The 15,820-nt window shown below is 42.1% G+C and overlaps 2 protein-coding genes across 4 annotated transcripts; both read right to left on the reverse strand.

Moving 5' to 3' along the window:
* Positions 1-789: 789 nt before the first annotated feature.
* On the reverse strand, positions 790-3,702 carry LOC115567102 (GDNF-inducible zinc finger protein 1-like). Of its 2 annotated transcripts, none has more exons than XM_030393354.1 (2): positions 3,485-3,702; positions 790-2,959 (listed from the first exon to the last, which is right to left on the reverse strand). In XM_030393354.1, exon 2 carries the CDS (start codon positions 2,909-2,911, stop codon positions 1,343-1,345), a length of 1,569 nt encoding a protein of 522 aa, XP_030249214.1. In that variant the 5' UTR covers positions 2,912-2,959; positions 3,485-3,702; the 3' UTR covers positions 790-1,342. The 2 variants fall into 2 exon arrangements, with proteins under 2 accessions (XP_030249214.1, XP_030249213.1); XM_030393353.1 differs by having other exon boundaries at positions 790-2,962.
* Positions 3,703-6,803: 3,101 nt separating this feature from the next.
* Positions 6,804-13,759, reverse strand: LOC115567088 (zinc finger protein 865). 2 transcript variants are annotated; one of them, XM_030393325.1, is made up of 3 exons: positions 13,159-13,759; positions 11,136-11,294; positions 6,804-10,243 (listed from the first exon to the last, which is right to left on the reverse strand). In XM_030393325.1, exon 3 carries the CDS (start codon positions 10,193-10,195, stop codon positions 7,217-7,219), a length of 2,979 nt encoding a protein of 992 aa, XP_030249185.1. In that variant the 5' UTR covers positions 10,196-10,243; positions 11,136-11,294; positions 13,159-13,759; the 3' UTR covers positions 6,804-7,216. The 2 variants fall into 2 exon arrangements, with proteins under 2 accessions (XP_030249185.1, XP_030249184.1); XM_030393324.1 differs by lacking the exon at positions 11,136-11,294.
* Positions 13,760-15,820: the final 2,061 nt, after the last annotated feature.

The raw sequence follows: 15,820 nt of genomic DNA on the forward strand, positions 1-15,820 counted from the left end.
TTATGTACCACCTGCAACAGGTCAGCAGAACTGTATACATTAAATCCTGACAGAATAACCCAGAAAGTTTTAAATTGTTCACAAATAATTCAATGAAAAATAAACACAGTAAAAATATAATTCAGCGGCACTAGTACACAAACAGCACCTGAACGCCGCATCTACACTTTCTGGATATTACCTCATCATTAGTGGACGCACAACAGCGCCTTTTTTAATTTGAAATGGCTCCCTCTGCTGGAGGCCACAACAATTGACTACTGACTGAAAGACGGGCTTGGATTGTCAGAAACTGAGTAAAGACGCAAGAAAACTTTGGAAATTTGACACCCAAAGATTAAAAAAAAAAAAAGTAAGAACTCTCAATGAGCAACTTGAAAAACTATTAAAGTTGACACACCTTGCATTATTGTCGAATGTCAGTTTAAATATTAGTTATCTGCAGAAATGTGCACATGTACATGATTTTTTTAAGGCCACAATGACATTTTTATGCCACCTGCTGTTGACGTGATATTTTTGTATCCATTTTTCCATTTCTGTATCTTTAATTTGGGATTCTAATATAATTAATTTTACAAAAACTTTTGTAATATTCATACTTGGATTTAATATTTTTGTCAAACACCATGAACCATACTTAACTAGACTGACAGTTGGAAGTCCACATGAAATGTAAAACAGTATACCTGAGGTTAAAAAGGTCTTAATGTTCAGTCCATTTACCGTATGATGAACCTTGTTGTCAACACAATATGCTACATTATCCCATGAACACAAACAAACAAGAAGTTTGAAAATATAGTTTAATACAACATATACTGTATTCTTCAAACAAGTCTGACAAAGCAGGAGAGAACACACATGGTATTGTGGCCCATCCGACATCCTCACAACACATTCTGGTCGTACTAAAAACATATTTAAAAAAAAACCAAAACCAAAAAAAAAAAAAAAAAAAAAAACCTATATTACAGTACCTGCTTATCCAACCAAACATGGGTAAACCATGCACATACATTTCAATAAAACTTTATTAATTTACATGTTCTATAACAGTTGTAGGGAGACTACTTTAGACTTTTGGAAAGTCGATATTGGACTGTTTACAGATAAAAAGAAATCCAGCATAAAAAAATGCATGTTCATTTTCACAACTCATCTTACATGTCTTTAGCTTTGAGCATAGATTGGGGGGGAAAGCCAAGGGGAATTACGTTCCTGTGCGATGAACTTAAACAAGTAGATGTTGTTTTCAACCAGGAGACTACTATCTTTAAGCACTTGGTCCATTATCAACATAAAATGTGACATGCAAACTGGATGCATCTCTCTAGTTTTGTCAAGTCTTGATAGGGACAGAGGAGGTTACTTGGTAAATCATCTCAGCAGGTTTGTCTGGTCCACTTTCAACAATGTAACAATCATCTTCTACGTCTGCTCCTATTTTCCCTTTCGCAGGAGACGGCCCTTGCCCTTTGTCCAGGGTGACGGCCATGATTTGGTTCTTCTTGATGTTTCCAGAAGCTGGAGCCCCAAGCTTTCTTTCACCATTCATCTGAGCGAGATTTGAGTTCATCATTGGTGTCACGCTCCTTATTTTCAACTGCTGTTTGCCAGCACGCCCGTGCTGTGCCATAAACTCCTGTGCTTTGGCGCATTTGTGCCTCTGGAGCAGATGAGCAGAATCAAAAGAAATATGACATACTCGACATGTGAATCCATTCGATGCAGAGGGTGTCTTTGTTGGTTTGCTCGCTAAACCTGATGCAGACTTTATGGACGTCCCAGAGAGAGTGACAGGAAGCCCCTGGCTGCTTTCATAGGGTCTAATAGGACTTGGACTCTGGCTCTTCGGTAGAAAGGACGCAGTGCCATGAAATTTGGACGAAATGGGAGTCGGGCTCTTTGACTGCTGGGACAGAGCAACACTGATCCCCTGATTGCTTCGATTGTATGTTCTGACATTCTGATTTTTTAACGGCAGGGTGGAAGTGACACGAGATACCTGACTGACTTCATTCGATGCACTGTGATTCTGGTTTTTCACCTGTAGAAAGGAAGTAGTCTGAGGATCCCATGTTCTTGGATTCTGACTCTGCCCTGGATTTGGCTTCAATGGATCCGCAGTGATGATTCTGAATTTAGTAGCATTGTTGGGTGAGTTACAAACATGGAAGCGAGGCACTAACTTTTTGCTGGAGAGCAGCAGCCCGCATCCTATACAACCAGAAACTTTATCTGTGACATGAGAGCTGTGATGGGACATGAGAGAGGTCTTTGTCATAAAACCCTGCCCACATTTACCACAAGTGTAAGGCCTTTTCTTGTTGAATTTGCGAACTGTTTTAATTAACACAACTGGCTGGTAAAGCGTCCAAAGATCCACTGTTGGTGCTCCTACATTTGCAAAAATATTCTTCATGTCTGGTGAAGAGGAGAAGGGATTTGGGAAAGACTCTTGTGACGGCGAGGGGTACGACTCAGGCACTTGTGGAATCGATGCAGAATGCATGGAAACTTGGAACTTAGGTTTCACTGGCAACGAAATTGATGCCACATTGTCCATTTTAGGTGCCTTCCACACAACCTCACCTGTCTGCAGTCTTTTCAGCTGCCTCTCCTCCTCCATGCGCTTCTCATATCTGCGCTTCCTTATTGTTTCATGATCTAGCACCTGGTGCCCAGGTTCATGTGTTGTGCTGTGCTCCTCCATGTCTGTGTATTCAGTAAACTCCGTTCCACAGGAGCATATGAAACTTGCAGCAGAACACATGTGTTCCTCCAGGCACCTCCGATTTGCAAATATCTGCTCACAGCTGAAACAAAACCGACCAGCATCCATCAAGTCTCTGCTCAGGCCATCGTCCATGACATTTTGCAGCTTAAACCTCCCAGTCGCCATGATCATGCTGTGGATGTGCTCACTGATGATGTGGACCCCCGTAGAGCCCCTAACCTGCTGGAGACAGGTGTTAAGAGTCAATGCACACAGAAAACAACTGGAATGGCCACATTGTCAATGCAGTTCATTGTTTAATGGTGGCCGGTGCTACCTGACTCAGAGGAGCTAGGTATGCTAACAGCAACATGCTATACAATAAACTAACTGCGTGCCAACTCACGAGGAGACTTTACATTTTCAGAATGGCTCAGGGCTTCATTTGAACGTTCATCATCATTTGCTTGTCTCTAAATAAGCAACTCCAAACTTCTGAGACGATTTAATGAACTCTTTACACGATTTTTCCTGCAATAGCGCTCGTAGGTTGTGAATTACACACCATGAAATCGGACTTGCATATAAAACTGTGGAACACCTGTTACACTGTTTTTCTACACAACTAATTGTCAAAAAATACGTTGTTTTAGTCGCGTTCAACAATTTATTTTGTTGAACGCGCGCTTGAATCGCTAGCGCTACAAACCTACCATGCTAACGTTAGCCTCTGCCAGCTAGCTCAGGGACAATACGCTGGCTTACCTTCACATTTAAACCAAAGTCCAACCGTGTCAGTATTCCGGCATGTACTCGCAAAAGACCGCGAACCGCTCGTTGATTGTCCCTCTGTGAGACATTCAGAATCGGACAAACTTGCCGGTAATTAGGACGAGCATGTAGCGGCTAGCCCGTTAGCCAGAGCACATAAAAAAACCGGAGGAAAGACCCACCCTCTTCTTCTACAGATGGCGCGCTTCGACGGCCAAACGTCCAGGGGTTCGCCTCGCTATACTGACACCTATCGACTGGAGGTCACCGTTGACGCTGCGACTGCGGTCTTTACAAGTGACTGAATCTTTGTCCCAATTAAACAGAGACAGTTCAATAACACCAACATTAGCTCCCTGACAAAACTATCTCAACCCAAGGTCCACTTCCTCGTTTTAAGACCAGTCCTTCGCTCACTCGTCACTAAAATATAGATGTTTACCAAAGATGTTCACATAATGCATATCATCTCTGGTGTCATGTTGACTTATTTGTTGAGCTTATTCTATTTGACCTTGAAGAAGACGGACTGTTAACGACCACTGAGCACTGTTGGCCCCAGAGTACAACGATAGGGAGAGGAAACCTGACTATCGCTGTTCAACCCCCCAAACTTAATGATCGCCGACTCAACCACCATTGAGTCTCTCCTCCCCTACACCATCTGGTGTGGTGCTTCGACTGCCGAGCACAAGGGAAGACTGCAGTGTATAATTTGCTCCGTTGAGGGGGTGACTGGCTGCAATCTGCCATCCCTCCAGGACCTGTACACCTCCAGGGACCTGAGGGGTGCAGGGAGGATTGCGGCCGACCCCTCCCAACCAAGACGAACCAAGTTGAAATATTCCCTCCCGGCGAGAGGCTACGCTTCATCATGACACAAACCCTACATCACAAATAGTCCCTTACCAAGGAGGTGAAAACAAGGCCAGACACACTAACGGTGGCTCTTTTCTCACATGGACACTGCAATATTACATTAATGTTAAACCTCAATGCATTCCATGAACGGACATTTCTGGATTATTCTTTGCACCATTCTTTACATTTTACTGAGTATTTACACATCGTCTTTATTTGCACAGCCCATTTAATAAAAAAACAACTATATTTTCTCTCATTATGTTCATTGTTATGCACCAATACCAAGACAGATTATTTGTATGTGAAAACCTACTTAGGGCAATAAACTTGATTCTGATTTCTGTTTATCAGTCAATGTAAAAAGTGATCACACAAAATTAAAGTTAATTATAGCTGCTGCGCAGCGATGGGTCGGGTCCGAGCTATTTTTGGCAAATTTAGGCAATTCTGAGCAACAAACAGGAGAATAGGAAGACAAGACAGTTGACAACAATGTTCATTTTGGACCACTTGAGGCTTGAACTCACAACTTCTGGAACCAAAGACTGTCATCTATTGCTCTGAGCTAATTGGCAAGCGGCAATACAACAGTGGCTTAACAAATTGAGTAAGCCATTCACTGTTGTGCAGGCAGATTTGAAACCACTGTAAAAAATTCAGTTATCAAGACAAAAATCTGAAAATACACATATTGCAGCATGGAGATGTTGGTGATTTGTTTTTAACTCTAAGTGTTTTGCTCCATAAGAGAAAATCTGATGTTTAATAATGCCGCTCTTACATTGACTCCAGTTGTTCCCATGAGAGCAGAATTCAAAATGTTCTCAAAAATTCAGTTTTTGAGATAAAATTCTGATATTTGCCAAACTTCATCAACCATGAATATTCTCAATTTTTTCAGGAAAATTGAAAATATATTTAGCAAGAACTTGATAGTATATGTTTACAGTACTGTTTACAGTCAAACATTTTGATGCACTGTAGGCTTAATTTTTGATAAATCAAAAATCCGAGAAACAAGTTTTGTGGAGGGCAGTCTGAAGATGCTCTCTAGCAAGTTTGGTGACAATTGAGCAAAAATTGTGGGAGGAGATAGGTTTTATAAGTTTTACAGGTTTTGAAAAAACTGAGTGATGGACTTCATAATTTGTAATGAGTTTAAGTGGACTAAAGTTTCAGCAGTATTGGGGCTACAGTTTGGTGAAACTGTAGCATGTACTGTTGATTTTGTAGGTACTTTTAAATTTTTAAGATTTAAACGCTTATTGTGGCCCCCCCCCAGAAGGAATATTGACATGTCCTTGGAATTAAGTAAATCTGGCATGGGGCCGGACATTTTTGTAAAGTTTGATTTTTGAGTTTTCGCCCTTGGGAAGTATGACTTGCTCGGAAGAAAGAAAGAAGAAAGAAAGAAAGAAAGAAAGAAAGGAAGAAAGAGAAAGAATTCCTAGGAATACCATAGTGTCCTGGCAGCTTAGCTGACCGGACCATTATAAACATAAGCAGGTGGTGTATATTGAAACATAGAGCTACTAGTTAATTGTTTCCATCTTTCCAATGTTAAGCATACTTATTATAATAATACCTTTTCCCCTTATATGCACATCACATAGGCAGTGACTATTTCTGGGTCTCCCTGCCTTATTAAGACTCCAGAAATTAGTGCTTTATGTAGAATATTTAATGTATGCATCTAGTTGAAGGTAATTTCACTGAGAATATGATATAGTTAAAAAATATTCACATATCAGTAAAGTAAAGGGGGGGGGGGGGGGGGGAATTATACATACACAATTACCAGGCCTCTGATCAGATGGTCAATGTACAGTACTGTAATGACCCACGACTGACTTCATATGATTTGTTTGGCAAACTTACTACAAACTATGATCCCAAAGGACCCACCTTAAAGCCCTAACCATGTCAATTAATGTGATATTTCAATTGAATAATCCAGAATATTTATAAACAAACACCAGTTGACACATAAACCAACCCCCTGAGTGTTAGGGTCATGATTTTCTCAGACACTACAAATTATTGATTAGTTTGCACACTCCCCACTCAGAATCTACAGGCAAACATACCAAATTAACTGTCAACTTCATAACATTAATGTGTGCAATAGTTGCAAATTTAATCCTTCTGGAAGTAACTGAACAATACAATTTTGTTAAGATATCAAATAACTTTCTGAACACTTATATCATCGATCTATTATCTGGGTCATCCAATGGTGGGACAAAAGACCCAGTTATTTATTTGTATATTAATACTATGATATGTTATTTTCTTGCTTTCGGGTTTTTCTGTAGAAACACAATCCCACTGTTATGAGTGTCATCCTAAATCAAGCTCTCACACAAGGTTTAAAATAAGATCCTCTTGTGCTAATCCTGCTCGTTTCTGCCTTAAATTAGACCCCACAATCCCACAAAATGATGTAAGGTTCATGTTTCACATACTGGTAGTTTATTAACACCAGAGACACCAAGCTACATCACAACAACGTCAGTGATAAAAGTTTGATTAACAAATACTCAAGAAACATTTACAGACTAATGGGGCTATGTAATAAAGTGATTATATGATCAACTTAAATGTACAGTCTATCAACGCTTTTTTTTGTTACAGTGGCGAGCTACTCTAACCCACGCTCAGAGTTGCTTTAAAAAATTGAAATGAAACTTTAATGGCTGTACATTGTCAGAATAACTCCTGGAGTTAAAAACAAACACAAAAAAGACACAAAAAAAAAGATAAGAAAAACAAGTCAATTACAACTGGCGAACACAGAAATTTGTAGTGTTCTTAAATGCACCACTCCCATGTTAGACATTTTCAGAAAAACTGAAAGTGTCATTAAGTGCTCAGCTGTTCTTGTGTTTTTGGCTTAGTGTCTCCAGCCATAATGCGATGAATCCTCCTGCGATGGTTTTTGAGTGATTTAAGGTTCGGGTACCTACCCTGACACACATCGCACTGATAGGATTCAGACTGTTTGTGAGTAAGCAGATGTTTCTGTAAGCCGTCCACAGTGCCAAACCAGCGTAGACAAACAGGACAGCGTACAGGCTTAATGGCAGGCTTGCAAGCCCCACTTCTCTGGTGAAAGAGAAGACTGATTGTGTTGGGGAAGTCAGAGTTGCAATGGGTACAGTGATATGTTTTGGGCGGGTTTGTGGATGGGTTTGTAGCCCGCACACCTTTGCATCGATTCCAGGACAGGTGCCTTCGAAGAGAACAGCGAGTGGCGAAAGTGTTGCCACACCGTGTGCACACAATCCTCTGCTGCTTTTTTACTGGATTTGGAAGCTGCTCTTTGTTGACGGTTTGCTTCTGTGGAGGCTGATGCACTGACGGAGATGGCTGCTGCGGAGGTCGCTGTTGCTGAAATCGAAGCAACAGAGGTTGTGACCGTTGTGGTTGTAGTCCCTTCAGCAGCTGGTGATGAGGATGCATATGGATCTGCAGATGAACTTCATAGTCTGCCCAAGAATTAACAGTCTCTCCACAGGTCGGACATGTGTATGACTCCTGGGCATGCTTCTGCAGATGCTCCAAGAGAAGCCTTGGAGATGTAAATCCCACCCCACACTCACATGTCACCCTCCTTGGGAGTACGGATGGCAACGACATGATGCCCCAGTTGCCTCCATCCTCATCCTTTGTTTGACAATCTGTTGCAGTGCCTGACTGCTGTGCAGTTACTCTATCCACATCTGTTATTGTTTGTTGCAGCTGGCACTTGTTTCTGTGAACCATCATATTATCTTTGCGGTTAAAGGTCTTCCCACAGACAGAACAAGGAAACATTGGTCTCATGTTGTTGGCATTTAGTGGGGTGGCACCCTGACTGTCACACTGTGCTACAGCCCCAGATCCACGTGGCCTGAATCCACACAATCGTAGATGGCGCCTCAAAGTAGATGGCCGACTGTAGGTTTTCTGACACCTGTTGCAAGGGTAACGTTTTACACCATCTCTGACAAAATAGCGCAGGCTAGAGGGTGCAGTCTCTGCATGTACGACTGAAAGAGATTTCCCCACCTCTATTCCGTTACCAGCTTTCTCTATAGAACTAAGCACCTCCGTTTCATCATCCAAGGGCATCGTCCACTGCCCTTCATTACCCTCATCATCAACTGCTGCTGCATCCCAGCTGCTGTTTTCTTCTCCTTGCTGCAGCGACATCCCACAAAGAGAAGCATCCTTGTGCTGCTCCACGGTGGAGGATTTGGAGTAGAATGGTGCAAAGCTATTTGCAGGACGAGTCCAAGCCAACTGTGACGTTCCAGATGGCTCTGAAGTGGGAGAGGTCACCTCGACCTTGATTCGACCAGTGACTTCAGTTCCTACCCCAACACTTTTTTGAGATCCAGCTGTAACATCTGCATCTGATTTGGATTTACTGTTTGATCTCAATACTAGCATTCTCTGAATGGAAGGGTTGGTCTGCTGAAGGACGGCTGCCCGAGGGCCCTGGCACTTGTGCTTTTTGAGGTTCCACCTCCGCGCATAGGTGTGCTTGCACAACGGACAAAAGAAAACTTTTCTAGTGTTGTTTAGACTATGGAATGGTGCTAGTTTTGGTGTAAATGGTAACTTGTTCTTGAACGAGTTAGACAGCTGTATGGTTTTGTTTCCTAACTGAGGGCATACATGATTGTCAGGTAAAGGCATCCGCCCAATGATGAGCTGTTTGCAGCGACGGCAACATTTAATCCTCTCTTTTTTGTGTAAGAAATGATGCTCTGTCAGTTTGTCCAAGTTCTGAAAGACCCTTCGACAACGGCCACATTGATATCTTCCATATGTGCCATTAATGCCAGGATCTTTGAGTTTCTGACGGGTTTCAAGAACGACAACAGGCGAGAAAGTCTTAGTCAGAGACACCACCTTCTTCTTACTGGACTCAAGAACTCTGCTGATGGATGGAGATTTCGTCTTTACGCTGGGTGTTGCCAGCAGCCGCCTCAACTGTGCAATAGAGAGATCGTGGATCGGGGGCACCTCAGTTTTTGCTCCCGGTGTTATGTCAACAGGGACGACTTCTTGTTTGGGGGTAACGGTTTCATTGTTCTGATTCTGAGACTGAGGAGCTGTAAAGCGCGTCATGTACGCTGATGCCAGCAACTTCATTAGATCATTTTTTCTAGGTAAATTTTCACAATTTCCAACAGACTGCTTGTTGCCTTTGGAATGCATATCCTCTACAGTATCTGAGATCTGCTCTGCTGTGGCTGACATGTTCAGGAGTTGTTTCTCACTGTCATCTTCAGGGAGTGAACACTGACCTTGAGTGGTTACGATGGTATTACCATCATTTAGCCTTAGATTCGCTTTATCGTCTGTTGATGTGGTTAGTTCAACAGCTGGGGACTTTGAGGTAGAGGGGCAACTAAGGACCAAATCGGGCTGGATTACAGTTGGAGTAAATGATACATGCTGGGTGGGAAAAGCGTTATCTGTTCCGCAGAGAACTCTATTATTATCCAGAGGTGGCATTAACTGTAGTTGAGAAACATGTGACTGCTTATGCTCCAGCATGAGACTGAAGTCCTGAAATTCCTCTCCACAATCACAAATATAAAAGGAAGGCGAAGGGCTCTCAGGCAGAAGTGTCGGTGCACTGGGTTGCTCACTCGATGAGTTTGTGCTTGCAAACAGGGTTTCATGTGGGCTGATGTTTGGCTGTGGAGGGGCGGACACCTTGGAGAGTGCATTAGCATGGCTTGCCTGATGAACCAGCAAGGAGGCCAATCCAGTGAAGGTGGCTGAGCATGCCACACAACGATACACTTTGGAGGAGGAAGCACTGCCCTGAAATCCCAGCATCATGGCAGCCACATGCACAAGGCAGGTGATGTATTCATGCAAGGACGTTTCCTGTAAATCAAACACAACATACAAAAAAAATTATGTCATCACGTGGAAATGGACAATCACAATTTGCATATTGTTTGCAACAGGGCTGCACGATATGGTATGAAATGTGATTCACAATTAGTGGGAGTTTTTATTGTATGTCTGTACCAAAAAATATGTTTTCTTATATACAGACAGATTTGTAGGCCATGGCATTTCTGCAGCACAACAGTACTCATTAAAATGCTGTTAATACCACATCATACCTCTATCGAAAATTGAAGCTTTGTGTGAGTTAAATTATTGTGCAGCCCAAGTTTGCAAAAATAGATATTTCAGCCTCAAATTTTTCAACTTATTCTAATACCATACCTGTATTCTCATTCATTTTACTGTTACTCACACATAAATACAACATTTTTAAGGTGGGGATTGAGCCAACATGGTTTAACTAAAACAATGCTTTTAAAAGAGCCCCTAAATTACCCTGAGTTCCAATAAACATACTATCCTACCATTTAGTGTGCCAGAAAGAAGCAGAGTATATCCCAATACAAAGTATGTAAAATGCAGTATGTCAAAAATACCAGGGTGTCATATTTCAGATGGTTGTATTTTGCAGTATGCAAGCCAGAAAGCTTTTCTGGCTATTCTGACCCACAATCCTCTACACAGAGGAAGATATGTCGCGATGTGTCACACATAATAAACAAAGCCGAGAGAGCACAAACATTTGACAGCCCCTTTCACAGAATGACTGACACAGCATAGACAGATGAAAGCACAGTCAAGTGTAGGTACTAGGTTTTTTGTTCTCCAAAATTGTTTTGCTATGGCTATGACGGTTATAGGAGCAAAGTTCAAGACGAGCTGTCATAATGAAGTAGAATGTCATAATTGTATCCATACTTACTGCATGCAACACTATATACGTTGTAAGGGGAACTGCAGTCCAAATAATATGAAGAAAAGGCCATGCTTAGTCAGTGCAGCCCACATTCTCTTCCAGCATCCTCCCGACAGAGCACCTGAGGGATGCCCTGGAATCCAACATGAAGAGACACAGCCCTGTCTGCCCATGGTCAGCACAAAGCACAGTTGCAGATTTACACCTTATTGTCTGACTTGTGAAACAGATTTGCTTTCATTTGACCAAATGTATCAATCCCCATTGACACAGAGTCACTTGCCACGTCTGTCTGTTTCTACCTCTAGCATACTAACAAAATAACCTAACAATAGTGATGATTCGACCCTCTCCTCCCAGTGCCTGAAGAATATTTTCTGGCATGAGTTGTTTCTGTGGTCTTTTACTGTGGTTTAGAGATTTGTTCCACTCCTATATTCCTGTACTTTATTTAAATTTTCCAGATTTTCACAGTTTTCTGCCGCATCACATTGTATTATCTATCAAAAAAATTTGGGGACACCAAATGTGTATAGTAACCAATAACTAAAGGGCATGATATTGGGAAATGTATATTATCAGCTTTAAAAAAAAAAAAAAAAAAAATCTTAATCAGTGGTATTCTTGCCAATAATATCAAGCTTAAGTACATTCATTGACTTAACAAGCGCTACAACTCTCTACATACTCCAATACAGTAGATGGATGTTTTTGCAGCTTGAAAGTATTTAGTATTTATATTCTATATCTTAACAAAAATCTTATTAGAGCTGTGGAGTATTAAATCATCTATATTTGCTCACTAGATCCAAGCATTGCTTATGCTTAGGTGTGAATAATATACAGGTTAGGAACTGCTTTTTACTACAAAAATGTGAAATTATCTGCTGTCAGTATCGGCTGACAGAAATCCCTATCATGCATCAAAGTCATGTAAGTCAGGACACAGCTCATAACATTTAACATTAAAAGGTGCACTGAGTACTTCTGGGGAAGAAATCAGAAGAGAAAGACTGTCACTGACTGATTTCTTTCATACCATGACACACTAAATAAACAAACTCTTTTGCAGACCCCACCAAATATCTTGCTTCAAAACGGTGTTCTTGGACCTTATTTTCATCAAAGAACAGCTAGTTGATTCAGCCATTGGAAAAAAATACATATTTCTGAGTTAGTATTAGTCCCTCATTAATACAGCAAAGTGTTTTAATCCTGAGTTTGAATTTCCTCTCCAAAACTACACAGTGCACCTTTAGAACCCATCCACTGCCAAGGCATGGGGAAACATTTATTGTGAAACGGCTGCACGAAATATACATGCTTCAGATCATCAACATGTTGTGAACGAACTTCACGGAGTAGAAATATTCAGATGTCAATCACTTCAGGGCGTGTTTTGACCTCTTCATTTAATATTCAGGATGCATTAAAAGTCCTAAAACTTTCTGATTAGTTAAAAATCAGACCACAGCACAGACGTGAGCCTGTATCTCTGTACGATTGGAGTTCAGATGAATGGGGAGGAAAGCCCCACCGTATTTGCAACTTACATTATCTGACTTGAGCAGACGTCGACGAACTCGGCCACCGGGCAAGTAACGTTAACCCAACCGAAAATAAGCAAGACATAAACACAACAGTGCTCGGAAAATATAGAGAACTAATGCTACATTAGCTTGCTAATGCTGAACGCTCCGCCAACGACCATAGGGATGTTGTTGCTGGGAGTATGACACCCTGTTACACCGCACAATATCATCTTAACGAGCTCCGAGCTTTTCACAGGTACGTTACTATTAGTTCGCTACGCTTGCTTGCAGTGTGACCCCTTCAGATGTTGCTAGGTGTAACGTATGGTAGCCTGTTCAAGAACCTCAGAAATGTTGCTAGTGAAAGCTAACCTGGGGGAGGTGGCCGGCCACGTTCCTGGAGAAGGCCGGATAAAGGAGGAACATTAGACAGCTAGCCACCATGACCCACTGAGAAGCTCCAGCACAACAACCGTTTCTTTACGTTACGCACTTACCGGCTACAGGAGCGTTAAGGTTTTTCCACGAAGGATGCCACAATGGCGGCGGGAGAAGCTAGGCAGACATCTGCCCATGCACAAGCCATGGACTCTCAAGGGGACCACGGGTCTGCTCAGCTCTGTGGTGAACAAATGTGATGCTGTGCCAGGAGGAAGAGCACCAAGCTGAGAGCTGCAGCTGCGGCGCGGAACGGAAACACAGTAGGTTGACACAGCGCATGCGCAATAATGTCCTACAGGGAAAGCCGTTCCCAGTGCTCCATGGCATTCACGGTGGTGAAGCGCTGCGGTTGAATGAATTTGAGTGTTGCATGAGTCGTTGTCCCTTACATAGACCTATCAGCTTGCTTTTGCTGGGTGTAGTCTATGGGTGCAGCGTTTGCATAGAATGAAAACGTCTCTCCAGTGCATGCACCTGGTGTTCATAAGAGACAACTTCAGACCTCAGTCAATAACAGTTTTTTTCAACAACTCACGTCTGACGCACACAGTGGGAGGAAGAGGGGCGTTCGGCAAAGATACGCCCCGCACTGCCTTTGATTGGCTGTTGTTCGCTCCATTGACGATAGAGAGCCAAAGTCAGCCCCCCACCCCCGACCCCGAGACCCCATGAGACTCCGCCCCGGAAAAATCCTTTATGGCAGTGAATGAAGAGAGACAAATCCTTATATGATCCAGCATCCAGCATTTACTTATCAATGCATGCATGTATATGTGTTTGTGTATTTCTTTTTGAAGCCAGACAGATGAGGCAACATGACACGCCCACTTTCTTATATGACACACCCACATCATTACACCCCTCTCTTTTCCTAACCTTAACCAAGTGGTTTTGATGTGCCAGAGATGCAGGTGATTGAATTGTGACACATGTTGCTCTTGGTTGTGACTGTGAGCACGCATGCAGCGATGATGTGATTTTGCTTTGACACCGGGAGTGAATGTTTTATTCACATGATTGCACAAAAGAGAAGAAAAGCGAATATTTGTCACTGCTAATTTCACGTGTGACCTACCCTAAGCATAACCACTGTGAGGATATATCAGATAGTAGGGGTGTCCTAGCTACTGAGTGTCTGCAAAGATACCTACTTGTGATATGATCCAGGTAGCCTGCCATATCCCACCCCTCTATCCAGACAGTTCAGTCCTACATTGTGCTAAGGAATCAGGAAAGATGGAAACCTGAAGAGCAACATAGCGTTTTACAGTATTAAGTAAGGGATAATGTATGGAACGTTCTATACATTATCCCGCTTATTACACGGTTACTTGCCGACACGAAAAAAAAAACTTGACACAGTGTGTCTTTTTTCAATGTATTTGTCATCGTTCATAGTGTTTTTCAGCAGAGAAATATAGTTCGCCAAAGCGACGCCGTTTCGCTTCTCCCTCTTCGCTGCTTTCCTCTCTTTTTCTTTTCAGCCTTTTGCCAAGAGTTGAAATCACCGTATTTCCAAGAATATTAAAGTTAATGTGAAACTCATCCATACTAATGGCCTAGGAGTACGTTTTTTCCGATATGAAGTAGACTACAGATCAGTTGGCGTTGCTTAGCGACCGAAGACGCTGGGGTGATAAGTGACCGGACTACTTGCGGAGCAAATATGCTTAGCAGCGGTCAATTATATGAAAATAATTGACCGCCGAACGTTGGGGAGGCTCATTCAAGTGAATGGAGCATTCTACAGCATTAAGAAGAGCCGTGTAATAAAAGCCGATAATGCCTCTTGTTCCAGAACAGGTCTAAGATCAATCAAACAAATACATATAAGATTATAGCAAAAGATAATATAGAAGTAGCTACATAAGATAGCCAGCATTGACCCATAAACTGATAGTTCCTTCAGATTAAAAGTATGAAATACGTATAACAGTTGGCCAAAAATAGGTAAAATTGTACAACTCCTGTCTCATGGCTGTCGAAAGGAAAAGTGGATGAATGACTTGCATGTTTTCATCGAACCCCTTGACTAAAAGCACTCTTCTGGCTGATTACAGGGCTGTCAAGAGGGTGGAATATACTACAGCAGTTCATGATTACTAATAGCCTGTATAACATCTTAAAAAATGATGCAGGCAAACACAGACGGGTAGATATGCAGATTCTACTCTAAAGACTTGACCCTAGCTATTCACTAAACTTGCACACTGCACATCCACTGAGGTGCCTGTAACACTAGGGTGGACATCAATGGTGGGAATATTTTTATTATATCAACTATAAGGTTGACCATGAAGAGAAGGAAGCAACTGCAGTGGTTGTGTACAGTACAGTACAGTGTCAGATTCAGGGCCTTGTTTGGGACATAAGCCCTCGTCCTGAACCCGAGTTTCTGCGATCAAGATTTAGACTCAGTGGATGCATTGGTAACAAACTAGTTCAAGCCATTTGCTATGCTTGGCCTCAGAGCACTTGGCCACTGGATGAGCAGGCATTTTCAAAAGTCCAGACAGATTCTTGTGGTAGTACACCCTGTGGGAAGTGTGTTAGGTCCAAGCACATCTTGTAGCCACATTATCTCCAGCTAATGTACCTCTTCAGCATAAAGAACTTTGCATTTTTTTTTTTTTACAGTATAGCTGTGGTGCAAGTCAACCTGCTTACCTACTACGATCAAATATAACCGCAATTTGTACTCTGAAATCAGCAACAGGA

The sequence above is a fragment of the Sparus aurata genome, chromosome 17 (assembly GCF_900880675.1).
Source record: "Sparus aurata chromosome 17, fSpaAur1.1, whole genome shotgun sequence".
Taxonomy (NCBI): Eukaryota; Metazoa; Chordata; class Actinopteri; order Spariformes; family Sparidae; genus Sparus; species Sparus aurata.

Bases quoted from the DNA above. Each gene is read 5' to 3' on its own strand.
- LOC115567088 (XM_030393324.1), bottom strand. From the start codon at position 10,195: ATGATGCTGGGATTTCAGGGCAGTGCTTCCTCCTCCAAAGTGTATCGT.
- LOC115567102 (XM_030393354.1), bottom strand. From the start codon at position 2,911: ATGATCATGGCGACTGGGAGGTTTAAGCTGCAAAATGTCATGGACGAT.